Source organism: Sceloporus occidentalis, unplaced genomic scaffold (genome assembly GCF_023333645.1).
Source record: "Sceloporus occidentalis isolate IW3139 unplaced genomic scaffold, rSceOcc1.0.p SCAF_5, whole genome shotgun sequence".
Lineage (NCBI taxonomy): Eukaryota > Metazoa > Chordata > Lepidosauria > Squamata > Phrynosomatidae > Sceloporus > Sceloporus occidentalis.
In genome coordinates this window covers 52,039,796-52,066,480 of record NW_028316985.1, presented here as the reverse complement: position 1 = coordinate 52,066,480, position 26,685 = coordinate 52,039,796, and the positions used below count along the sequence as shown (strand labels likewise).

The 26,685-nt window shown below is 39.4% G+C and overlaps 1 protein-coding gene across 9 annotated transcripts in view; it reads left to right on the top strand.

Moving 5' to 3' along the window:
• NAV3 (neuron navigator 3) overlaps positions 1-26,685 on the top strand; it is a 445,847-nt gene that overhangs the window by 275,129 nt on the left and 144,033 nt on the right. For 7 of the 9 annotated variants that reach the window (XM_089524052.1, XM_089524051.1, XM_089524050.1 and 4 more), the window contains 3 exons: positions 2,420-2,535; positions 19,494-19,602; positions 21,537-21,920. In XM_089524052.1, the coding sequence (XP_089380178.1) occupies positions 2,420-2,535; positions 19,494-19,602; positions 21,537-21,920 (609 nt within the window). Of the gene's footprint in view, positions 1-2,419; positions 2,536-11,902; positions 12,935-19,493; positions 19,603-21,536; positions 21,921-26,685 lie in introns of those variants that run through there. The other 2 variants (XM_089524058.1, XM_089524053.1) reach the window with 1 other exon arrangement.

The window sequence follows — 26,685 nt, the reverse complement described above, 5'->3', positions numbered from 1 at the left end:
CTCTGGTGCTGCATCCAGATAATGCAGCACCGAAGGAGCACAATACAGCTGTGCCGCTGCAGCTATGGCACCCTTTCAAGGGCACAAAAGGGAGTTGCTTTTTGTGGCTCCTTTTTGCGCCCTCAAAAGGCCAAATCGGGGCATGGCATGAGGTTGCCATAGCCCCGATCTGGCTAGAAAAGGGGTGGCTGGAGGCTGCCCTTTAGGGGCAATCTGTCAAGCCCCTAGAAACAAAACAAAAACTCAAACCCCTAAACACAGCATATTTGATAAGATGTCAGTTTCTGTTTATGATGCCTTTAAAACATTTTAAAAGTATTATCAGGATCATGCATTCAGCTCAGAGATGTGCTTCCTCATCCATTTCAGCATGCTTTTGAACAATCCCATTAGATAAGCAGCTTGGAAGTAGTAAACATAGCAAAAGAAATGACAGGTTGTTATTTTGTGAAAGACATGATTTTGGAGAAGCATCCCAAGGTGTCCTCTATTTCACTGAAAAGAGCCAAACAGTCACTGCTGTAGTTCTAAATATCCCATATATTCACCAGCTGTATAGATGAAACAAATATATATGAATGTAGTTTTTTCTCTACCTATAATTCAATATCCAATCTATCAAGAATATGGAATTTATTATACAAGTAATATCCAAATAAAAATAACTTTTTATTTTTATATATATTTTTTTACATTTTACAGCCTGTCTCATAGAGCTCTATTTTCCTGGTCCTTTATTATTACCCAAATGCACTCAGACTGTGATATTTATAAGGCAATCTGTATGTCTTACTTCAGATGTAATTGTCTATGATACACTATCACATATGATATATAACACAAAAGATATAACATTTAAAATCTACATGTACACAAAGGTAAAATATATCTTTCCAGTCACACACAGAGACTGTGTAGCTCCTTGCAATTTACCTACTCAAAATATTACAAAATAGCATGTTCTGTATTTCGTTCATTTTCATGGGTAACTGAAGTTTCAAGGACATAAATGGAATTTCAGTCACTTTTGTCCTGTGGCTTGGGTCATTATATTTAGCTTCTAATTTAAAGTTCACATTTTGTGAAGTTAATTTCATTTACAGACCAATCCGATAGAGATTTACTTACATGTAAATCCCAATATGTTTGTTGTTCAGCCTCTAGAAAGATTGATATGGATTTCAGCATTAGCTAGTGATGTAAAGAATGTTAGCAGGACTTTTTTTCCTTGTTAGTGATAAAATATGTCTTGATAGAGCAAGATAATCCATTGAAAAATAGTGAGTACTTTAACATTTTTCACATTTCAAAAAATTTCTGTGAAAACTCCCAATAAGCAAAGAAATGCACAGAAAACAATACTTTTGAACAGTGTATTATGCAGAAAATAGTGTCTTTTCTGCATACAAATATTGGGAGAGGTTCCACCAAAAAGAATTTTTTTCACCAAATAGTCCAAAATTTAAAAATTAATTTTAAATAATGCACCAGAACTCTTGTAATCTTACTCAGTGGAAAGTCTGGAAGTTTTTATCCTTCACTGCAAATAGGAGATTCATCCTAACTTTAGCCACATGGATTGTTGCATGAATTTAGAGCTTTTAAAAATGTTTTAAACACATCTAAGCAAAAAGGTAGCATCTTCTGCAATAGAACCCTTATAGGTCCTATTGCAACAGTGGCCTTTAATAGTGACATATTGCTGCATTCCTGTTTCATAGTGTGACAGATAGATACCAAAATAGAAGATTTTTTTAGAAGCCTTTGGTTCTAAATATATCCATGCTTACTTTCATAACCCATGAATTGAATTACCCATTCCAATCACTTGCTTGTTTGTTCTCATCTTTTAAGGAAAATTTGTCAGAGACATTTAGTCCTTGATACCTTATCTAGTTATATCTTTGCAGTAAAATGTGTCTTACTGGTAAATCTCCCCCCTGTGCACCATAGGGATAAACTCTACTCTTTTGACTAAAACTTAGTATCCTGTAGTTGCGTAGAAAGGGGTGCTAAAGATATTTTCAGAATCTGGTTTGTGAAGAAGAGATAAAATACTACTCTATTATCCATTGGATTAGCAATTATTATAGGTTGAGTCACTTATCCAAAATTCTTGGGACCAGAAGAGTTTTGGATTTTGGATTTTTTTCAGACTTTGGAATGTTTGCATAACTATAATAGGATATTCATATATATATTATATACAGCATATACACATTGCCTAAATGTAATTTTATCACAAAATTTTAAATATATTTTGTGAATGAAACAAAGTTGGTGTCCATTGAACCATCAGAAAGCAAAAGTGTCATTATCTCCATCATCCATGTGGACAATTTTGAATTTTAGAATATTTCAGATTTTGGAAGCCATGATTTTTGCAAATGTTACAGTCAGTCTCTTTGATTAATTTTAGAACTCATTCAGAGAATGATAGTACCTCCCTCTCGCCTGCTGACTCCTGCACCAGTCCAACAAAAATGGATTTTGCATATAGTAAGACTGCCAAACAGTGCCTAGAGGAAATATCTGGTGAGTAATATGTTATTATGTTATTGTTCTTCTGTACTCACATTGTGCCTAACCAAGATGAACAGGAAAGCAGTGTAGAAGTATTTTAATTTTTCTTAAAAGCTATAAATTGTATGTGTCTCTCTAAAGTAGTACTGTTGGCCAGTGTGTTGTCCTAGTCTGGATTTACAAAATGTAGGTCACAAAGGCAGATTGATTTAAACCATGGTAAATAAAATCATGACCTAAATCAAGAAAAAAGAGAGTGAGAGAGAGAGTGAGAGAGAGACCAGTTTAAATAGAGGATTTGTGGCTGGTTCCATATTAAAGTCCATTAACATTTATGTTGCATAGTTAGGGGAAAATTGGGTTAAAAACAGAGATTCAGCACAATACATAGAACTATCTTGGTATCTTCCAAATAGATGGTAGTTCTTCCCTATAATATTTATGCATAAATTAATCCGGTCCAAAATTATCATTGTATCTAAAAACCAACCAGCAAATTGACACTGAGCCATTAAAGAAAAGCTGTTCAAAAGAATGTCAAAAACCTGTTCACATTTACCTTCCCATGTTCAAAAGGAAAAAATAAAATGATGTGAATATTTTAAACCAAGATATAAGAGTCCTTCAAAGTTTCAGAATGCCTTGCCTATTGAAGCTGGACAGCATGCCACAGTTGTGTTTTCCAGCTATCCACAACACATACCCCTACACAAAAATCAGGTCTGAAGGAGGGGGACCATGGGGGGGACAGCAGCCATTGGACAGTTACCTTGTCTTGAATTCTCAGTAAAAATGAGTGAACAAAAGGTAGCAATTGAGGAAAAAAGTGCTTAGAAAGAAGTAACAAAGGCAAAGTTCTATTTTGTAATTTCTCTGTTTTCTGAACTATGTATAATTTGCTTGCCAGGGCTGCTAAAATAATTTGGTTCACAACTAAATAGAGACATTGTTAGAATCAGTTTTACACTACAGATTGCTTACAGAGAAGGATAGTAGCTGGTGGATGTAATGGTTTAGATTACAGAATATTGTGCTCATAATAGGATAGACAGAGGTTTATTCCCCCTCTCAATGGCAGACCCTTCTAAACTCCCTAATATTACACAGGAATCTAATTGGGTTTAGTTTGGGGGCAGGCAGGGAGGCTGATGGGATCCTACCAATCCCATTAGACATGTAACTCAGGATCCAGTGCAATAGATTCTGTTTAATATTCACTAAATTCATGTGAGGAGACTTGATAGAGTTTACTTTGAAAATATGGCAATTGTCTCAGAAGCTACATCTACACTGCAGAATTATTGCAGTTTGACATTGATTTCATTGCTATGGCTCAATGCTATGGAATTTTGAGATTTGCAGTTTTGTAAGATATTAGCCTTCTCTGTCAGAGGGTGCATATACACTCTAGAAACAATGCAGTCTATCACCACTTTTTGTCAACACTGCCAAAGAATGTTGGTGCCTCACAAAACTACAAATCCCAGGATTCTGTAAGATGGAGCCATAGCAGTTAAAGTGGTGTCAAACTGCATTACTTTTACAATATAAATGCACCCACAGAGCTCTGATGCCACAACAAACTGCAAATCCCAGGATTTCATAGGATGGAACCATGGGAGTTAAATCTGCATTAATTTTGTAATGTGGTAGCAGAGAATCTGAAACAAGTCTATGTTTGGTTATAGAATGTATACCAAGACATTTTTCAGACACAATGACTAATAATTGCAATAGCAATAGCAATAACAAGTACATTTCTATACTGCTTATCAGTGCACTTAAGCACTCCCAAAGCAGTTTACAACTGTAAGCTAATTGCTCTCAACAAGCTGAGTACTCATTTTAGCAACCTCAGAAGGGTGCTAGGCTGAGTCAACCCTGAGCCCCTGTCTGGTACTGAACTCACAACCTTGTGATCTGTGAGCGATTGGCTGTAATACAGGTATTTAGCCACTGTGCCACAGTGCTCTTATGTACTTGCTATAATAATTGATTGAGAATAAATGTTTTCATTCAATTACATATACAGTAAACATGAATACTATTTTGTTGTGGGGTCACAAATACCATTATCTCAATAACAAATACAATATCTGGCTTTTTGTGTCATATGTATAATGCTTCACCTTAGAATTCTTATATTTTTACACAAAAAAGTAGAGTGAGTTTTGCTTTCATTTTAAATCATAGTTTAAACTAGGCCATTTTAAAATAGACACTTTCTAGAATAGAAATACTGCAAAAGGTGCAGAAAAAAATCCCAGAATTATTAAGAAGTGAGAATCAAGAGAATACATTTTCATTTCAACAACAACAGATTTATTTATGGCACACAGCCAGTACAAGGATAAAATATAATGATTTCCATTTGACATTTTTGGAGTTTTTAGTTTAGGGTTAAGGAAGGTCACAGTAGATGCTTACATTCTGAGGTTTGCTTTAGGGGAAAGTAGGTAGAGATAAATCTTTCATCTCATAAAACTAGAATAGGGCGGGCACAAACAGAGGTAGAAACCAGGTGGGTTTGCCTACAAACAAACAAACAAGCTTTATTTATATACCACTTCATACTGCCTAAGCAGTGTCCAAGCGATTTACAACTGTAAGCTAATTTGCCCCCAACAATCTGGGTACTCATTTTAGCCACTTCGGAAGGATGCAAGCCTGAGTCAAGCTTGAACCCCTTTGCTGATCTTGAACTCACAGCCTTGTGGTTTTGAGTGAGTGGCTGCAGTACAGGCATTTAACCACTGCACCACCAGGGCTCCTACCTGTGGCCTTGGTCCCATTGACTCCTGGCTTCAGGAGGAGTTAACTTCACCAAGAGCTGCAGTCCACAAACAAACAAACATGTTGCCCACATCTGCATTAGGGCAAATTGATTAGCTAGATTGCAGAACAGTTGGGAAAGTTTCTGCTCCCCTTTCAAGAAAGACAAAAATATTTTATAACATATAGTGATGCCCAGCACCTCTCAGGTAGGGAGGAGTTTCTAAAGTTAAAGAATCCTCAGATGAGGAAAATGTCCAATGCACACTTGAAAATAACTTTAGCACAAGCTTCAGTGGTACATATAAGTAGCTCCAGGACATAGTCCTTGGTAGCATTTGCAGGACAGGGATAGCTTGTATGGGTTAGAGAACCAAGGATCAAACAAAAACACAAACAAATAAATAACAAGAAGGTATCATCCATATTCAGGGCATGCATCATGTAAATGCCACACCCCCAATGTGGCCTGTTGGTGGTTCTTTTGGACCATCTGTTTTGGACCCAAATGAAGCAAAGTTGGTGTAAATCCTTCTGTTGTCTGGAAATCTTGGAGTGAGGCTCTGCTAGCAAGTGGATAGTTGGATTGGATCCAGTTCAGCCCAACCCAGTTGTTTATACACCAGAGCTGTGCCATCCCTGTTCCCCACACTGAACAACACAGAGAAAGGGGGGTGGTCTGTTTTTGGAGCTGCCACTATTACTTCCTCATGAGCAGGAGCTCCAAGTAAAGCCTGCACAGCAGGCTGCCTCTTCTGCTAAGAACAGAACTGGGCATCCAGACTCCTGACTGATCACATATCCGGGCAGCCATTTCTGACTGCAAAAGAAGCAGAGGCATGCTGATCAGGCTTTACATGGAAATTCTGCCTGTGAGAAAGCAATACAGTCAACTCCAAAAGTGGGGGTGATGTGTTGTCAACCTGCCAGGCTCATGTGAAGTAATCCAGTGTCCCACTGGATTCAGCCAGGTATGTGTGGTCACCATTGTGGTTGGCATGGAACCAGTCCAGAGCATAAAGGTTTGGACTGGCCCCAGATTAAGAAGCTGGTGTGGACCTTCCCCATATAATTTATTTATATATTATAGATGGGAAGAGACTTTTCCTTACAAATGTGGAGCAAATTTCTTTTTCTCTCTCTCCATTATATCCATTAATTTAGTGCCATCTTAATATGTAGTTTCCTTGCTGACATTTATTAACTCTATATGGGTACAAATTTCAGTGAGAAGTTAGTCTTCAGAGTTTTTCAAATCAAATAGGTACTTAGAAATTGATAAAACTAGAATATGCTGTCTTTTATTCATAGAAAGGTAAGTGTTTAATTAGAAAAACCTCCGCATATTTATGACACAATCTGTATAAAAAATTTACTCAGAATATTAATTGAAAATGTGGCTATTGTTTTTAATCAGTGATAAGCTTCAGAAAGTCTGCTGTTCTGGCCACTGGGCAGGTTTTTCTAACTGAACAGTATTCAGATACTTGGAGAGCCTCTACCTTTATACAAAATGGAGCAAGTGTTGCCTTTGGGCTGCTTGCACCTCACCAAGTCACCCAAAGCTACCCATTATTATTTTTCAGGCAAGGAATTAAATGGGGGGATTTGGGATGATGTAAAATGGTTCAAATACTCCTTGAAGTGGTGCTATGCAGCAAAGCAACCCCTTCAAATCCCAAAATCCTTTTTATGTGTTGAGAACTGCCTGATTTTCAGTAAAGAATCTTGTAAGTGCAAATAGGAATTCTGTTCACTTTGGGTTACAAGGTTTGTTGGTTAGCTATAGACAATAATCTGTTTGATCAACAATAGACAACTATGGATCTCTTGAAGGAAAAATTAACTCCTTCTGTAGTTGGCTAAACCTGCTCTCTAAACAAACATGTTCTTTATCCCATATTTGATCCTCTGAATATAGTTGGTATATGTACGCCAGTCTTTTGCATATGTGAATATGCAAATATGTGCTGTAATGCTCAAACTATCCATATGCAAACACTTGCTTCCAAAGGTGCTTGGTAGGGTCTAAGAGATGGCATATGCTCTCATTGGAGTTAGCAGAAATGATCAAGCAGATAGACAGATGGACAGATAGGTAAACAAGTAGCCACTCTCTTTGATGTTATAGGTTTTACACATGCTTCAAACAGACACAGGTGGAAATGGGCACCAGAGTATGATCACAGACCTTTCTTGTCTCATTTTTGGAATGCCACTGGCACTAGACAGAGCAGCTTACAAATACATTAGTGACAGTTTAGTTAGCTGGTAATGGCAAACTGAAAATAATGGAATGGGAACAGATATGTGTCCTTTATATCTGTGTTTCAACATTGTGAGCAATGAGTGAAGAAGGCTAGAGTGTGCCACACTTTTCTTGAACATGAATTATTATTGGCTGAAAAAGAGACTGAAGGGCAGATTGAGAACATCCACGTGTTGGCTCTGCAGTGCTTTTTTCCTCAAAATGGTTCAGTCATAGAGCAGGTGTTTTCATACACCATAAGGGTATTTTATCATCCTAGCAATATTATCTGCCACAAAATACCTGGTGGCATTAACACAGGATTGTTTTGTGGGAGTTTTGTTTGCAATTACCTCTTCCAGTATGTGGGCTACCATCCTTACCTTTATATCTGCCGTCACTTTGTTTTTTGAAGGAGTTGATGTGAAAAGCCATTGTTAGCCATTTGGCATTTTATCACAGCTGCTACTGAAAATATCTTGGGAGATGTCTTTGATTGCTGAGGTCAGTCATTCTGCATTTAAACAATGCTACACCCCTTGAGAGGCTGCCAAAAAGCACTTTCCTGTGTCAATTTTCCATGTGGTGGGTTTAACATTTAAAGGGCTCTTATTCCATACATACTCCAGAATTGTGTATTCCTGGCAGTGGGTGAACAAGCATGTGCATGTGGCAGGTGTATAGGCAGATAGGGTAAACACCATTTAAATGTGGCTCCTGCCAGACATATTGCTTGCTTTTGCATTTATTCTAATCAGTAGCATCCGTTGGAGGCAGCTGTAACACTTACATTGTCCTCAGTTGGTCTGTGAAATTGCAATGATACTGTGTGCTGTGTTTCTGCTATTTGTGTTCTTCACATTATTTATGGTTTTATTATTATGGTACTAGAAACCATACATTAGATGCAGCCCTCTCTTTATCTGCATAGGCCAAATAAAATATCCTCCCCTTGTTCCCACAGTGAATAGTTCTGGTGACACAGGGCCTAATTCCTATTCTGAGGCAAACTGTCCAGATAATGTCTGAACAGTTCAGCACCAAACCCAGCGTGTACCCTTTAAAAGGGTATACAAAATACATCACTGTTTGCTGTGGATCTTCCCAGAAGATCTGGAGCCCTCTGTTGTGACATCAGGTAGCTGTTTACAACATTGCTCTTTCATGATCTATGCAGTCGAAGGCTTCTCTGTAGCCTATAAAGCACATGCTGATTTTCTTTTCAAATTCTCTGGTGCATTCCATTAGCCATCATATGTTTGCAGTGTGGTTTCTTGTGCCTCTTCCTTTCCTGAACCCTGCTTTGACCTCTGGTATTTCTATTTCCATGTATGATTGAAATCTATGTTGTAGAATTTTGAGCATAATTTTTCTTGCATGGGAAATAAGAGCTATGGTCCTATTGTTGCTGTAATCTTTTGTGTCTCCTCTGTGTGTGTGTGTGTGTGTGTGTGTGTGGATGTACTATATATTGATCATTTCCAGTCTGTGGCCATCATTTTGTTTTCCGTATCTGTTGACATATGTGTTCATTACAGCAGACTAAAATGGGTACCACTATGGAAACTGATACCTCTTTCCATGTACCATTCTGGAACTGTTCTGTATGTTCAGGGTCAAGATACTGTGAAATATATATGAATTTTTGCTTAATTGTATTATTAACTGATATTAATATTTATATTATTGAGCCCCCTTAAACTGTAATATCTAAATTCAAGCTTGTACTCTGTAGAAATATTATAACTGGTATTACAACTGGTGTTTCTCAAAAACAAAATTAACTTGGGATAATTCCACATTGTTACCCTGTAAGCTTGCCAGTGCTGCAGATGGATAGAATACATCATGAGGGCATGTAAAATTAACTATTTAAAGAGTTTGTAATGACTGAGAGCCTGTTGTATTGTCTGTTTAGACATAAACAACATGTAGTCATGTGATTTTTTTAAAAGACAGTGCTAGTAATCTATGTAGGTAGTGCAGCAAAAGTTGAATATGAAATGGGTTATGTTTCCTTACTTGAACATTCTCTCACACAACATGCAAATGCTTGCAGTACAGATTACTTTAGATGCTGCAGCTTTATCAACCTCCCTTTATTCTAAAATAAGTGTAGGTGTCTATGTATCTAATTAAAAACATGCACCTGCTGTTGCAAGATATTCAGCTAACATTCATTTTTACAGAAACATTTTCATTTTGCAGTTGAAGAAACTATGTATGTTCAATCAATACTATAAGGGAAGCTTTGGCAGTGAAATGATGTTGTGAACAATTGGACTCACAAGAGAAAATTATAGCATCTCTCCAGTATGAATGTGTGTTGATATAGAAAATTAATCTAGTTCATATGATCTAAAAGCCTCCACATAGTGTAGCCAAGTGGCTGCTGCCATATCTAATATATTCTGTAGTGTAGATATGCAAATACATCATCAGCATGTCTTTATTGTGTGCTCTTCACTGGAAAAATTAAACCAGAAACTATTAGTAATGCACTAACATGATAGCTATGTTTTCTCTTTTCTTTGAAATGTTGATGCATGGGTGGGTCTGAGAGAGACAGAGAAGGTTGAGGCTGAACTTCAATAGATAAGACTATGCCAGGAGAAACTTAGAAAAACCCAGAATATTTTCTGTTTTAGGTGCATAATACAAATGCTCAATTTCTGCTATATTGAATTCATTATGTTAACATATAGAGGGGTTATAAAGAAACAAAAACTTGGAGGCCTCTTTTCCCACCACCTTTAAGTGTAAGCTTCATTTCCCACTATCTTTTTATTTTTGCTTTATCAAATACAGAAAAGCTACAGAGATAAACACAGAGAGATAGACTGTACTTCACTTCACTGAGTTTATTGAAGCAGTCATGATTTTACTGCACTAGCAGGTATACGGATCATGTGTATTAAAAGGAGCAAACAAGCAAGGCAGACTATGCCTGTTCATGATCTTAGATGGTATTTTCTGCTCATGCTCTTCTAGTCACCTGTTAATCTCTGAAAAACCAAACTTGTTATTGTGGTTTCATCTGCCTTCCAGTTATGATCTTCATTTGATGATTTTCAATCCAAACTGGATGTACAAACTTTAAACTCAGTTTATATATATATTTTTAAAAATGCATAATCTATTTTTCCAAGACATCTTCCTTCCTTGAAATTCCAAAAGTGAGAGTCCTAATCATAACTTGAATTAATTGGTTCCCATTATGATCAAGCAGAATATAATATCTATCAAGATCTATTTAAATGATCTTGTCCTTAAATTCATTCCTTAAATGAATTTCAAACAATGATTTGAAATCTAAACCAAGCCACTGAAATGATTTGCATCTGTCATAAGAATTAAAGTGCAAATAATCAGTCCGTTTTACTTCTTCACCTGCAGAAAGAACTTTGTGTGTATGTGTTGCAGATAAATGCTTTTTAGATTAAAAAAAAAATATCCTGTTTTTATATGAATTTCTGTTCAAATATGAGCTCATAGTAACCTTGATTGTCACTTTTTGTCAAAAAGATGTAGCACAATTATATGATTCTATTTTGGGGTGGAAATTACTGCCAACATCAATTTCCTTTTTCTTACCGTATTAATATGGTGTGTATGTGTGTTTGCTTAGAATTCATATTTTTCTTTTGTACAAAAAACAAAAAAATCTTTTTGGGGGAATTAATATTTTATTGTATATGGCAAGCTTTTTTTTTGATCCAGAGAATAGCAAAAACTAGATTTTTTCTACATTTTAAATAATTTCTGAAAGCTTTATAAATCTTAAACATTCAGCTGCTTTCAAGATGGAAATGAATTTATTGAACTTATTGTATTTCTTTCCAAATAAAAGAATAATGAATATCTCTTCCTGATTTTTTAAAATGGTGTTGTAAGAAGAGGTTTGTTCAGCATACACAGCAAGATTCAAGAGTCATTCATAAATTTGCTTTAGATTCTTTGCCTCAGAGTAACTGTTGCAAGAAAGAAGTAGTTTTTCAAATCTTAGGTGACAGATAAAGAAAGAAAGATAGTATTTCAGAGTGTGCTAAAGCTTATGCTGGGACATCCCCATGGAGCTTAGGCTGTGTTCTGAAACCTCAAAAGTGCAAAATTGGGCAGAGGTTTGGGTCGTTCTGGTTTAATTTGCCAAGCTGTTTGCTGCCATGGCAGCCAGGAGCATCCACTGCAGTAGCAGAGAACAGTCACAGATCTGGGAATGCAGGTTGAATACTAAAATGCAAGGAAGCTTTTTCCTGAGCTTTGCTTCACTGGTTAATTTTGGCTCTTATTGAGCTCTGACGTGCTGGCTGCACTTGCATCTCTATCAGTCAGTCTAAACTAAAGAGCTGTGCACAGGAATCAGTCATGATCTAGTGAGGAGTGTGAGAGCAGCATGGTCGTCTGCACTTGTGCTGTACTTTTGGATTTTAGACTACAGCGGCTGAAGGAAAAGAATCATCTGTCTGAATAGACTGATGATTGGATGGAGAAGGAAACATCACTGGCTTTTAGGATTACTTCTGTGCTGGAGCAGAGTTTTTGATCAACTCTCTTCTCTGTGAAAGAAATTCAAGTAAAATGACTGTAAGTACTGCAGATTAACAGGACTGGAAAGAACTGGCTAAGCATCAAAAGCAACATAAATTCAGACAAAAACCACTGTGCCTGTCTAGTCATTTGCAGCATGTACACTGGATGCTTAAGCTCTCTCTTTTTTTTGTACTGGCTGAGAGAAGAGCTGCATGGTGTATAAATTGTGTGCTGCTGAAATGTTAGCTTCTGATGCAGCTTGAAGATTTTGTTTCCTGAGCATCTAGGAAATGTGAAGCATCATTTGAAGCAAACCATTGGCTAAAACTATGCAACGACCAGCTGAGCTCTCCGTGTTCAAGGGAAAGGATGCAAAAAATGGGGGTGCATGTCTTCGGAAACAGAAATCTTTGACCAACCTTACTCTTTTGAGTGAGGGTGAAAAGGGGCGATATTCATGCAGAGAAAATTGGTTTGGAAATGCCTCCAGGACCAGCCAGGTTCATCGTTCAAGGGAGAGAGAACCGGGAAGCAGAGGCTTGCTTTCCAAGGCACTATCAAAATCAGCACACTCCCTTTACTATGCCAGCAACAAGTCAACCTGGGAAATGGAAGAGCTCCCACCTGTTGGAAACAGAAAAACAAACAAAAGGCTAAAAGGCTACCCAACAGAAGAATCTGGCCCAGGAGAAAGGAGCAAGTTGAGTGGTGCAAATGTGCCCTTTCAGCCAAAGTTTACCAGTCAGAAGTGGGTGGAAGAAGAGGAAGGTTGCTTACGTGAGGGAACTGCTCAGCTTGATGAGGATGTTATAATAACAATGCTTGGAGACTTAGAACAAGCACTTTACAGTGATTTTTTAGGTAAGTTAATTTTTGCTTGACACAGGCAAATAACGACCACATCTGCCTAGATCAGACTTCATAGACAGTAATCTAAGGAGACACAATTGGGTTTGTGCTCAGTGTCATAAGGCAGAGCTTTATTATATTCCTTTCATTGAAATACAGAGATTGTATTAAAGAAAAGCTATTTGGGACAATTATTGTAAAAGGCAACACCTAGTTTTTGGAAGAATTTCATTTGCACAAATTCTTCTTAAAACAACAAGAAATGGCAGGGTGTGAATTTTCACACCCATCCAATTCATCCTTGTCTTTGCTTCTCTTAATATGTGGGAGTGCCATGTAGCCACACCAGCATTTTTCTCAGCTTAGGGCGGGGAGTGTAATGATGTTTCTGCTCCTTCTTCCATCTGCAAGGACCTCAGTGTAACTGGTCTCATAGGCAGGTATCTGTATAGGTTTTGGCAATTTATTCAGAACTATCTTATTTCTGTGCTAATAACTTTCTACTTCATTAATATAAACTTGGGCAACCAGAAAACTTAATAAGGTTTGATTTATTTAGGCAATACTATGCCCTACTTTCTGCTCCAGCTTCCTAATACTCCCTGCAGAAATCTCATCCATAAATACATGCTTTGAGTGAAATTGAGAGTGCCAAGGCTACCTCAGTGCAAGCAAGTAGGCATCGATAATCCACAGCCATAGGTGCTTCAAAGGATTTATGTGCAGCTGGTTGCACTTTTCATCTCCCTTCACTCAGAAGCGTGGGTTGCTCAAAGTGTTGAATTCAGAGGTTTTGTATAATTAAATTTTTGTAAGTCTGTGCCTCCCTGGCCAAGCCTCTCTTAAACTCTCTCTTCTGCAGATTTCCCAGTGGCATACACATATGCCCAGAGTGAAGCTAAAACTATATGTAGAGTATAGTTTATGCAGAATTTGACTACACTTATGGACCAGAGATTATAGGCTTGGTAAATCAGAACATCTGTGTTTGTTTCTACCACTGATGTCTTCTATGGCCTGGAGGAAATTCCTTTTTTCTGTCTGATTTTTGCCAGGCAGCACATTTTCCTAATAATGATACACCTGGGGAATGGGCATATTTTCATAGACAGATTATCTGTACTGTAGTAGAAAACAATGCCTAAGTAACTACATGGTTTGGTGACTGTACAAAAAGGAAATCTTTGTACAGCAATATTAAGGTAAGGTGGTAGTGAAATGGTGGTTATCCATTGAGAAATCATGCAAAATATTATTTATTTATTATATTTATATTTATATTGCTGCCTTTCTCTGCAAAATAGGGCAGTTTTAGATAAACTTTATTGTAACATCTGTAAATGCCTCAATTTTTTCATCTGAAAATAAGTCATGAATTATCATGCTTAAATTGCATAGGTCGATACATATACAAAAGAAATGTAACCATCTCTCTGCAAATATTGTGAAGATAAAAATTATTTACCAGTACCTAATTCATGTTAGTCCCAAGCCACATAGAGGCCGCTTAGTTAATGGTATGTATGTATAAGTGACAGAGAGCCAGTTTGGTGTAGTGGCTTGAGTTGAGTGTTGGATTATGACTCTGGAGACTAGGGTTCTAATCCTGGTTTGGCCATATATACCCACTGGGTGACCTTAAGTAAGTCTGTGGTGCGTTACAGACCGCCCTTTTGGGGCGGCCTGTATCCGGCCCTTTCCCCGCCAGATTGGGGCCTCAGCTGCCACAACGGCAGCCTCTGAGGCCCCAGTCCGCCACTTTCCAGGCCACGGGGAAGCGGCAAAAGGCCGCTTCCCCACGGCCTGGAAAGGGTTGTCCTTGTGGCTTCATGCCTCAATGACACCTGACGGTGGCAGGGAAAAACAGAAAGGGGCCTCTCGGCCCCTTTATGCTTTGCGTCACTGGCACAGCCATCTAAAGGCTGCGCCCAGCGACACAAAGCTGGAAGGAGCTCCGAAATGGAGGTCCTTCCAGCTCCACAGAAAGGACGTCCCAGGCGCCCTCACGCGGCGCCAGTACATCACTTCCGTGCCGCTCCATTTGGAGGCGGCGCAGTTGTGACGTACCAATGGCGGTGCCCATGTGTATAGGGCGCCGCCATTTTGTACATGCTCAGCACATACTAGGTTAGGGCGTCCAGAAGGGATGCCCTTTCCTAACCCTAGTCTGTGCCAAGCACGTACTTTACGCGCATCTGTAACGCACCACACTCTCTACTTCAGAGGATGGCAATGGCAATTCCACCCCCCCCCCACCCCCCAAAGAAACCTGCCAAGAAAGCCATGATAGGTTCACCTTAGGGTCACCATAAGTCAGAAATGACTTGAAGACACACAACAACAACAACAACAACAGCAGCAGCAGCAATTAATTTTAGTGCTGTCTTAGCTTGGACTACAGATGGGATTTAGGACTATATACATAAGGTAGACATGTGCACTCTCTGAGATGACTGAAGGCTTTTGCAGATTTTTGCTTAATTTATACAAATTTGTGCTCCCTTGGTCATCGAACTATACATTTTCCATACATGATCACAGAACAGATGAGGCAAGATAAATGAATAGGTAGGTTGTGTGAGGATCATCAAGATAATAGGTGGGTGAGATGTGGCTTTATAATTGATTAACAAGGACCTCTTTGCTCAAAAATAATATTTTTTAAGCTCTGAGAGAGAGAAAGGCAGGGTATGTGCTAGCTGCTGGTATTTTTAAGATAAGAATTCACATGGCAAGTCAGAGAAACCTTGCCAAGCTAAGCAGAAATTTGCATCCCTTCTGCTTTTGAAGAGTCACCTAAATTAGAAGAGGATAACTGCCACAGCTTTGAGAGCAGTATTGGCCATCCATAGGGACTTGGAGGGTTGCACTGCAATGCTGCACCCCACACTAGAGGATGTGTGTGTGTGTGTGGGGGGTACTCCCCTCCAATAATTTTAGTTATTGGTGAGGCCTTTTGTAAGCAAAAAATCAAAATCAATAGGTGATCCCACAAAAACACCCATGGAGCACACATGGCCTGTGGACCTCCCCAACCCCTGATCTAAGTGGATGCTTGCTTTGCAAGGAAGAGGTTTCTGGATGAGAAAATTGAAACAAAAGAGACTGATTCCAATGTATACTACACTGATGTAATGATCGTGAAATGTATTTTTGATGTTACAGCTTAATCTACTTTTTTTAAAAAAATGTTGTGAGCTGCCCTGAGTCCCAGTTTTGGAAAAAGGGCAGGATATAAATAAATATGATGATGATGGTCATAAGTATACTGGTTCTGCCTGATTGGTTTGATTCATTAGTTCACCATTTTTCAACATTTAGACAAAGCACAGCAGAGATCCATTTATTTCAGCAGGTTGGGAGATAATTAATTCTTCTTCTTTCTGACATGTAAGCTTTATGTACGAGTAGAATACTTCTTTGGAAAAATGTTTTAAAACAGGCTTTCTTCCCATTCTGTTTGATGGCAACTCTTAATACAACCCATGTAACGTCAATGATGGAAACATTATAGTTAATATGAATTAAGCTACAACTACCTCAGTAGTGGCAAGGATGGAATTTGACTCGTTGATGGCTATATTTTTGGCCAGAAGCACAAAGAAGTGTATTAGGCTTCACATGGCATCAAATTGCTTGCACCGTCTATGATTTAAAATTTAGCTATATTCTTTCTGCTATTATGGATTATTTGAAATTTGACTGTTGCCTTCTCCTCTGGAAGATGGGAAGGAGCTAACTGCACAAATACTTCTCAGCAGTGGAGATGCTCAAAGAGGTAACCACCATCCTCAGGATCCAGATTATTGATGCAATGGTTAACTGTTTATTTTGTTTCCTAATCTTGTCACTTTTTGACAGCAGTGGCTATTTACTTCCATTTTAGAGCAAGTGGTTGTAACATTAGAACATAGCTGAGAACTGTAAGGGAATTTCAGAATCACATTTTCTCCTTTTCCTTCTTGCTCCTTCAGTACAGCCATGAGGAGAAGACAGGAAGTTATCTGTTTCTATGGTTAAATTTTCCTGTGTCTGACGAGAGTAAAACGAGTAAACATTTATGGTACTGTTTAGTGAAACAGGCTGGACTTCTAAGCCATTAGTGGCAAGGCATGATTACTTTAAATGTGGAAAGAAATGCTTCCAATCTCCTTTTCACATCTGTACCAGAAGAGGAAAAGGCATGAAGGGCTTGCACTTGAACATTATGATGACAATCCTGTGTTTGGCATGAGGATCCACATTGATCAGGAATCTTTGGACCGTTGCAAGAAAGGCTAAAAGATGTAGCTTTCTTTACTGCTATCCTCAGACCCAAAGGGGAAGTCCACAGACAGAGAGACATTTCCACAATTTCACAGAAGTTTAAGAATATGACATTCTTAAACAAGGATCCCTTGAGGTGTAAATCATCATCATCATCATCATCATCATCATCATCATCATCATCATCGTCATCGTCATCGTCTTCGTCTCCCAAGCTGCCTAAGGAAACCCTGGCTAATCAAGGCTTTCTTGGAGTTCTCTGTTGTTGTTGTAGTTGTTATGTGCCTTCAGGTTCTTTCTGACTTATGGCAACCCTAAGGCCATAAGGGGGTTTCTTGGCAAGATTTATTCAGAGGAGGTTTGCCTATGCCTTTCCCTGAGAATGAGAGTGTGTTGAACTGTAAAATCATTTTATCTGATGTGACTAGGCCTACTGAAACTCTATAAAACTTGGTATGCACCTGTAACCATACTTTGCATAACTCCTTGCAACTACTACTCCTGACATAATGGCAACTGGAACATTCTCCTACAGTATGTTCTGGGTCTTATAAAACAGAATAACAAAGGCTGCCAAGGCTTGTTCTCATCTCATGTTTTAGATCATTTGAACTGGGTCATTGTCTTTCATTGGTTATTTCAAGGAATAATAGATATTATTTTTGTTTTGATTTGTTTAGCAATACATTTCCCATCTAAGCTTTCTCTTGTCTTCTGTTAGCTTACAGTAATGTTTATACTGTCTTGATACTGATGCAAATGGCAAGGGCCAGGGCTGATAGTTTAAGACTTATGGCAGCCCTTAACTATATGAGGTCAGCCTCGGGGGAGTCAGTACACTAAGGGAGAAGCAAGGCCACCATCTTTAGGGGTGATAGAGGACTTGCTGCTGTCTGCTGTTGACTCTCTTCATGGTAAACCTCTATGTGTTCATCATCAAGCCCCTCTAAGACTGGACCCCTCAGGTACTGAGCCAGATTACCCAGCAGTAATCAACAACCGGTTTTACCACCTGTTTGAACAGGGATATTAGGTGATTGTCTGGGACATGGGGTCCATTGCTGATAGGGTCTCATCTGAGTGACACCAAAGGGGAGACTACACTGAAAGCCATCCCCTCTGTCCTTGGTGGGTGGTGAAGGTCTTTTAAGTGTACTGTAGTTGGTCTTTAACATCTGCTAGCATAAATAATGGCTGATACAGAGAACAGGAAAGTAAGCCTGGCAGCTACCACAGATAAGATTATGGGTAGAGAAAAATATGGAGTAGGGTGACAGTTATATCAACATGAGAGTGGGGACATGCAAAGAGTACTGATTATTCATCCTCCATTTCAAATAGTCTGAATAGTCTTGATAACAGACCCTTGGCTCAATGCCAAGTCTATAAATGGGAAAACATCTTTGATCCAGGATTTGATCATGCTAATCTAGTTTGTATTACAGAAAACTGGCTGGATGAAGCTGGGGGAGTTAATCTGTCCCTCAGCTCTGTATGCCTGTCTTCTCTATAGAGCAGCAAGCAAGGCCTAGGAAATAGGGAGGTGGAGTTGGGGTTCAGTTTCCTCACTGGGAATCCCATTCCATAATCTGCTGGATTTATTTAAAGATGTGTGGTTGGGACAACGTAGGGATTTTGCTGGTGTATTTTTCAGTGTTCAACAGTCTTCCTTCCTTTGCTGGCTGGGTTGGTATCGTGGTGATGAAGACCCTGCCCACCCCAACCTGTGCTAGTATTCAAAGATATAGCTGTGTTAGTCTGTAGAATCAGTATGTAGAAAACTCTTGTAGCACCTTTGAGATTAACTGAAAGAAAGAAGTTGGCAGCATGAGCTTTCATAGATTAAAGTCTACTCCCAAGTAGTCTCTGGTGTCACCCACACTTTCACCCATTTTTTCATACCAGCTAGGATGATGGTGATCTGAAGGTAGAGGAGCTTTCTATAGGATCGATTAGCTGTTAGGGTTTATACTCAGAGGGACACAGAGCCTCTGCAGCGGTGCGGTGGGTTTGGGGACAATTATTATTTTACATTTTATATTATGTTTATTGATTTTGTTTATATGTGGCCTGATTTATCAGGATATAAGCTAGGATATACTTTTTTTTTTAAAGTCACTGTATGTACATGAGACAGAAGTATGTTGTTAGTATAGGAAACAAGTGACCTTTTTTGGCACCAATAATAGTCTGGTGTGCTGAGTACTGACAATACTGGTGCAGGCTAGTCCACACACATGCGTGCCCACACACACAGCATATGTCTAATATACGGTTTGCTTTATCTGTATATACTTCTTTACAGGGGAAGATCCTGAAGCAAGGCGAATGAGAACTGTCAAGAATATAGCAGATCTGAGGCAGAACTTGGAAGAAACTATGTCCAGTCTGAGAGGAACTCAAATAAGCCACAGGTAACCTTTACTACTGGGATGGCTAATATGTGATGATAGGTGCCCTGATAGTACAGTGGTTAAATGCCTGTACAGCAGCCACTCACTCACAAACCTTGTGAGTTCAGTCCTAACCAGTGGCTCAGGGTCAACTCAGCCTAGCATCCTTCCAAGGTCACTAAAATGAATACCCAGCTTGTTGAGAGCACTTAGCTTACAGTTGTAAACTGCTTAGAGACTGCTTAGTGTGGTTTTAAGCTGTATATAAATGAAGCTGCTGCTACTGCCCAGGCCTGGGGCCAGATCCAACCATCTTGGGTGGGCCATACCCTCTAACATTACAGTGATGGGACACATGGATTCAAGCCACATCAGAGTATTGTCTGGGAGGAAAATTTATTAATGAGGAAGAATACCAAGCTAGGAAATGCTTTCGCAGTTTGGTGTTTCCTGAATGTACAGAATATGGCAAGAGCCTCCCTCCTCCTCTCCTGACTCCTCTGCTGAGTTAACTGAGTGCAAACTACTTCCACACTTTTAACTTTCTTTGATGCAACTGAACTAATCTAAGGATGAAGTGGGGGGGGGGGGGGGTGGAAGGATGAGAAAGAAACTTAAAAGCACCTGAAAGGTGAGTTAATATGGTTATTCAACAGTTTCCTGAATGTAGGAAACAATGACAGGAAGAAAAACAGTGCTTGGAAAGTTTCTGCAACTTGCAGCACAACAAAAGAGGACAACTCAGCTTTGTCAACTCTGCACAGCCTTATAAGCTGGAATACAGCACATTCTAAGGCAAAGTTCTGCACCTTTATTAGCAAAAATGCATAGTTTTTATATGCATCTCAGGATGCATCCACATTTCAGAAATTATCCATTTTGATACCACTATCATGGCTAAATGCAGTGAATTCTGGAAATTGCAGTGAGTTTTGCATCCTTTGCAAGCAAAAAATTTCCCAATTATTTCAACATTATGACATACCTCAACATCTGTCGAGAGTGGGGAAATTAAGAATTTCCATCCATATCACTGCCAAATTGGGACAACTGAAACATATAAGGTCCTATTCCAGCCTTCAAGCATTCAGTAGATCTACACCATTTTAGACCATTTATTTTTTTTCCATCTTTTGAAGGGGTTCTCCTATCACCATTCGATGAAGCTGAAATCTCTCTCCTAATGCTTAGTTACTAGCAACAAAAAATTTAAGTTAAAATATTCTGATGCTTTTAACTCACCCTTTGACACCTACTACAGCAATCCAAACCCTGAGAACAATTGTGAAGATGAATTTGGCCCTCAGCCTGAAGAGGTTACCCATCATTGGATTAAAGCTTATTTGCATTCATTTGTATTCATTATCTTTCAGATGTATTTGACATTTGACATTTTATTTGACACTTTTATTCAAATCTTGAAAGTTTTTGGCTCATTTCTGTTTCTAGGTGGTGTGGATTTAAGAAATCTCTCTTTCTTTCCTCCCCTCCCCCCACACAGGGGGGGGGGGAGTTCTCAACAGACCAGATTCATCACACTCCCAAATCCATGGCTGTTTAAATTTTCAGTTAGTAATGCACTGTTCGAGAAAATATTTTTTCCAATGAGATCTAAATTTTTCCCATATAATCCACATGTTTTCATCTAAAAAATTCTTCCAAATAAAAAAAATTAAGTAATGTAAAGCCTTGAGCAGCAGATGGGGCTTCTCTCTCTCTCTCACTCACTCATACACACACAGATGTGTATGTAGGTATACTTTCCTTAATTACCTTTCGACACTGCAGAATGTCTGCAACTGTCAGGGTGATGCTTTTTCATAAGAGTCCATTTTTCATAAGACTGTTTTCATTTCTATGTGCTGCTTCATTCTCTCCCCCCCCCCCCCCCCCTTTTACCACTACACTCAGAAGTATAGAAAGTACAGTTCATTGATTTCTGTTTTGCTTGACAGCACACTGGAGACAACATTTGACAGTACTGTGACAACAGAAGTGAATGGGCGAAGCATTCCAGGCTTGACAAGTCGATCCTCTCCAGTGACTTGGAGACTTGGACAAGCTAGTCCTCGTCTCCAGGCAGGTGATGCTCCTTCCCTAGGTGCTGGGTACCCACGCAGTGGTGCTAGTCGCTTCATCCACACTGACCCTTCTCGATTCATGTACACAACACCTCTTCGCCGTGCAGCTGTTTCTCGCCTTGGGAACATACCCCAGATTGACATGAGTGAAAAAGGAAATAGTGATCTGGAAATTTCATCTGATGTTGATGTTGGAGGGTATATGAGTGATGGAGATATTCTTGGGAAAAGTCTCCGAGCTGATGACATTAACAGTGGGTAAGTTTTCTTCACTCTAGACCCACTTATAGTACCAGTTATAGTTAAATGTATAAACACCATGTATTCAAAATGCCATCTCACATTGTGCCTTCTCTTTTGAGGGTTGGTTATCAAGATCAGGACTTTCTGTATAAAGTTCAGTAGTGATATCCATGGTTCCATCTTTCCTGGAAGTTAGAAAGGACCAAAAATATTTTATTCTGGACTCCTTTGGGGTAATTTTATTGCAGTGTTATCTGCAACTATTATTAATTAATTTTCCTTAATTTTGAAAGCTCAACTTATTTTAAATGGATTTTAGAAGCAAAAATAAAACAAGCAGCAATTTTAGCCTACTTAAATTTATATTTTTGTTGTTGTTAGCTGCCCTTGACTTAGATTCAGCTCATGGCAACCCTGTGGATGAGACATCTCCAAGACCCCCTGTCTTCCACTGTTCTGCTCAAATCCCGGGCTGCATCCGCACTGCAGAAATAATCTGGTTTAAGACCACTTAAACTGCCACATGTCAATGTTATGGAATGCTGAGAATTATGGTTTGTTGCGGCACCAAACTACAATTCCCAGAATCCCGTAGCATTGACCTGTGGTAGTTAAAATGTTGGCAAACCAGATTATTTCTGCAGTGCCAATGACCTCCCTAATTAAGTCTAGGCATCTTTCTTCTACCCTTAGCCTTTTCCAGTATTACAGTGTGTCCCCGTCATACGCGGCTTTCAGCATACACTGAAAGCAGCGCGGGGAGAAGGGGTGGTCCGTCCCATAGGGACTGATGGGGCACGTGCCCGTGGTGCGCATGCACCACTGCACCGCCACACTGCCACATGCACAAGCCCCATTCATTTAAATGGGTCTCGAGCATAGGCAGTATTTGCTTTATGCGGGGGAGTCCGGAACTGATCTTTTCTACTGAGTCATAACTTCTCATGATGTAGCCAAAGTACAACAACCTCAATTTAGTCATTTTGGCGGGATACAAACGGGCAGGGGAAGACGTCTTGGAGGTGTATTCTGCTGAATACGGAGCCTCCAGACCGCCCGCCCTGGGGGTGTGGCTCAGGAGATGGGGCTTCCACATGGGGGGCAGTGAAGACGCCTCACCTGGGGCCGTTTCTGACCCGCAGTTTCCAAACCGCCGCCTCGGAGGACGCTGCAAAGAGAGAGGCAGCTTCCTCACAGGCGGCCAAAAACGGGGCTTTTTTTTTTCCTTTGCCGGCTGGCGGATGCGCAGCTGCGCAGCTGCAGCGCTAAGCAGCGGCGGCAGAAAGCCTATGGGCACATTTAAAGTGCCCAAGCCCCTTTAAAACTTTTTTCCCCGCTCTGCCCAAGAACAATGGTGGTCTCCTGCCAGCTGGTGATCAGCTGGTGTTGGCATCCTTGTCCGCTTGCACTTTGCCAGTGTCACCAGCATCATGGATGCCTCCTCTCCTTTGGTCCCCGCGCTCTTGCTGAATCTGCAATGCACAGCCACAGCTGTTGCCGCTGCCACCGCTGTCCCGCTGCCATCCCCCATCACCTCCCTTGTACATATGTAAATATTTAAAGTTTTAGCAGTTTTTATTGTTAGGTGAAAATGGCACAGGAATGTGTGTAGGGGCTCACTTTAAAGTCCAAACTTTCCAAGCAGCGCATGCGTACATGTTGCTCTAGGGTTAGGGTTAGGGTTAGGGTTAGGGTTAGGGTTACGAGTCTTAAAATGCGCTGCAGCTGTGCTGCAGCTTCCACACCTGCATGGCAGCTGACGCTGCAATTAAAGCCCGACTGCAAACTGCGCATGTTCCAGGACCCTGACTCATTATGCGACGCAGCTGACTCGGAGCTTTTAAATGGGCAACTTAAATTAGCGGCGTAGCAATTCTGACGTACCGGTGCAGCAGCTTACAGATGGAGCTGCGCAGCTGCGCATCAAATGGAAAAGAAGCGGAGAAAAGCAGCACCTTTTTAATGCCGCCTCTTCCCGCTTGGGGCGTGCGGGGGGCGTGTTCATGGCGGCATTCAGGTAAGGCCCGTCTGAAGGCTCTACCTTCATGACGTCATGAATACACCCCCTTTTGCCCGTCTGTATCCCGCCTTTGGCTTCTAAAGGTATTTCTGGCTTGATCTTTTCAAGAATTCATTTGTTTGTCTCTCTGGCTATCTACAGTATCTTCAGCAATCTTCTCCAGTACCACATCTCAAAATGTATACAATATTTTATTTTGATATTTCATCTTGCACTGCCCTGAGTACCAGCATTTCACAGATGTGCCATGTATTGGTTTGATAAATAACTAATCATAGCACAGTGTTTCAGTCCTTGAACCCAGGGCAGAGGACATCTTACAGTATAATAAAACTATGATTCAGCTCCTATTGATATATTTCTTTGTGCAGTACCTGGACCTGATGTTGCAGTCAATGTGCCCAGTCTTCTCCTGCTACTTCTTTTAGAGTCATGTAGGCAGCAAAAAGATAACTGATATCAAGCTCATTGTGGGCTACCACACCTGACTGAGAGACAGAGTTTAGATTTGAGCATCACAAATTGTGCAGCAGTCTTTCAAATCCCCTTCAAGTTTTATATTTAAATTGTTTTTTTTTCATGTGCACTGTAATTTTTTGCTGCTTTTTTTTTTGCCTGCCAATAACATATATGTGTCATATGGGATAAACAAAACCATTTACATTTTGTTTTTAAAATGCTTAGATGCCTTCCTCTGAAAAAAACAAAGACTCAAAGCATCTTACAACAATAGTAATATAAAGCGATTAAAGAGAAAAATAATACAAAACAAAAAAATAACACATCCTCCTTAAAGGAGTGCAAATTATAAAAGCAGTGCAAATAAAAAAGAATCAGCCCATCACATTCCATCAAATGCCTGGTTGTAGAGAAATATCATAATCTATTGGTGTAATTATGACTGTCCACATCCATACTGCAGGGATAATCCAGTTTGATACCACTTTATCTGCCATGGATCAGTTCTATGGAATTCTGGAAGCTGTAGTTTTGTGAGACATTTAGTCTTATCTGTCTGAGAACTCTAGTGCCACAACAAACTACAGTTCCAAGAATTCCATAGCATTGAACCATAACAGTTAAAGTGGTCTCAAAATGGATTATTACTGCAATGTGAATGCAGCCAAAGACTGTGCTAGGTGGGCTTTGCAAGGAGAACCATTCCACAGCTGGGGAACACACAATTAAGACGCCTTGCTTTTTGTTACTACTCTCCAAGCCTCTCTCAGAAGAAGTATTTGACGGAAGCCTCCAGAGTACAGAGAGGTTCAAGCTGTATAAAGCTTTTTGTTATAGGCATGAATGCTAGACTGCTGCCTATCAGATACAATCAACTGAATAGGAAGCTTTCTGCAATTTTGCAATTGTGCATCTTATAGCTGAGCCCATGAATACACTTATTCAGGGGAAGATGCTACTTGTTGCCTTTATCTAGTTGGAACTATTTTTCTTTGTGTCTTCTTTCTTGCCTATCAGGAACTATTTCCAATTTGGTGGTGAAGTAAAATGGTTGTATTTAAGCACAAAGGATAGATATCTTAAAATGGTTGCCTAGGAAAGGTATTCATACCTTTTTTCGTTTAGTTTCTGATACAGATTTGTAATTAGAAAAATCATTGCTTCCTTTCTTTTTTCCCTCTTTTTGAGAATGTTTACATTGATTTCTCTGTTGTAAAAAAAATCATAAATGTACTAGAGTTCTTAGAGAGAATATAATGAAATGGTTTTGCCTCGATATTATCCCTATCTGGGTGATTATGCTTCATTTCTATATAATACTTTAGACAGTTTCCTTGTTCTTAGGGTAAAAAAATAACATTATGTGAGATGCAGAGTTTCTTTATTCATTGAAATATTTGTATCTCACCCTGTTTGAAGATCGGAGAGCAGAGGAGCAACAACAAAAAAAATTAAAAGAATTATAAACAATTATAAAACATACAGGCGAATATCCTCAGAAAAAGATATTCCTCGAAGTACTAAGGTCCTGAAATAATTAGGGCTCTAAACATTGATGCCACTCTGAATTTCTTTGCTACTTGTTCATCATAATGTCTACTGCAACACAATGCATTCTATGAAAGATCATGCTATGTGTCTCCCCATCTCATGTATAATGAGGGATAGCAGGGATAGAGAAACATCATATTATGTAGTATGCAACAGAGTTTAAGAGGAAATGATGGCAGCACTGTGTTCCTTATGGCATCTAATTTAACATCTAATTTGACATATAATTCTTTCTGAGTCAACTAGGGTCTAATATATCACCATGCTGAAATTCTTCATAGTTTGATTTTATTGTGATCTCAGAGCAATTTGGCCACATTTGTCAACTATGATTGGAAGCTTAATTCAGCAGAATTTTGATATCTGAAAAAGTGATTTATAATTAGCAAGGAGTGCATATTTTCCAGCATATAAACATTATTCCTATATTTCACCCCATTTCTCTCTGTTAAGATATTTTTTATCTCTATTATTTCTAGCCACAACCTCCAAATTTTGTTGGCTGAAAATAAAAGGTGGCAGTGTGGAATGAAATCTGGTTCTGGGAGCATTCTGTGTTGAAATACTCAGTGCTTTAAATGTGGAAGAAATCAGTGCATTCAGTTTCATCTGAGAGGTGTATACATTTTGATCCCTCTCCCCCTTTGGAGTTTCAGAATGAACATTCAGTTTAGCCCTATTCTCTTCTTTCACAATTGCCGTGTACTGAAAGTTGGGGTTGCTTATATTCATGCGTTGCCAGACTGCCAT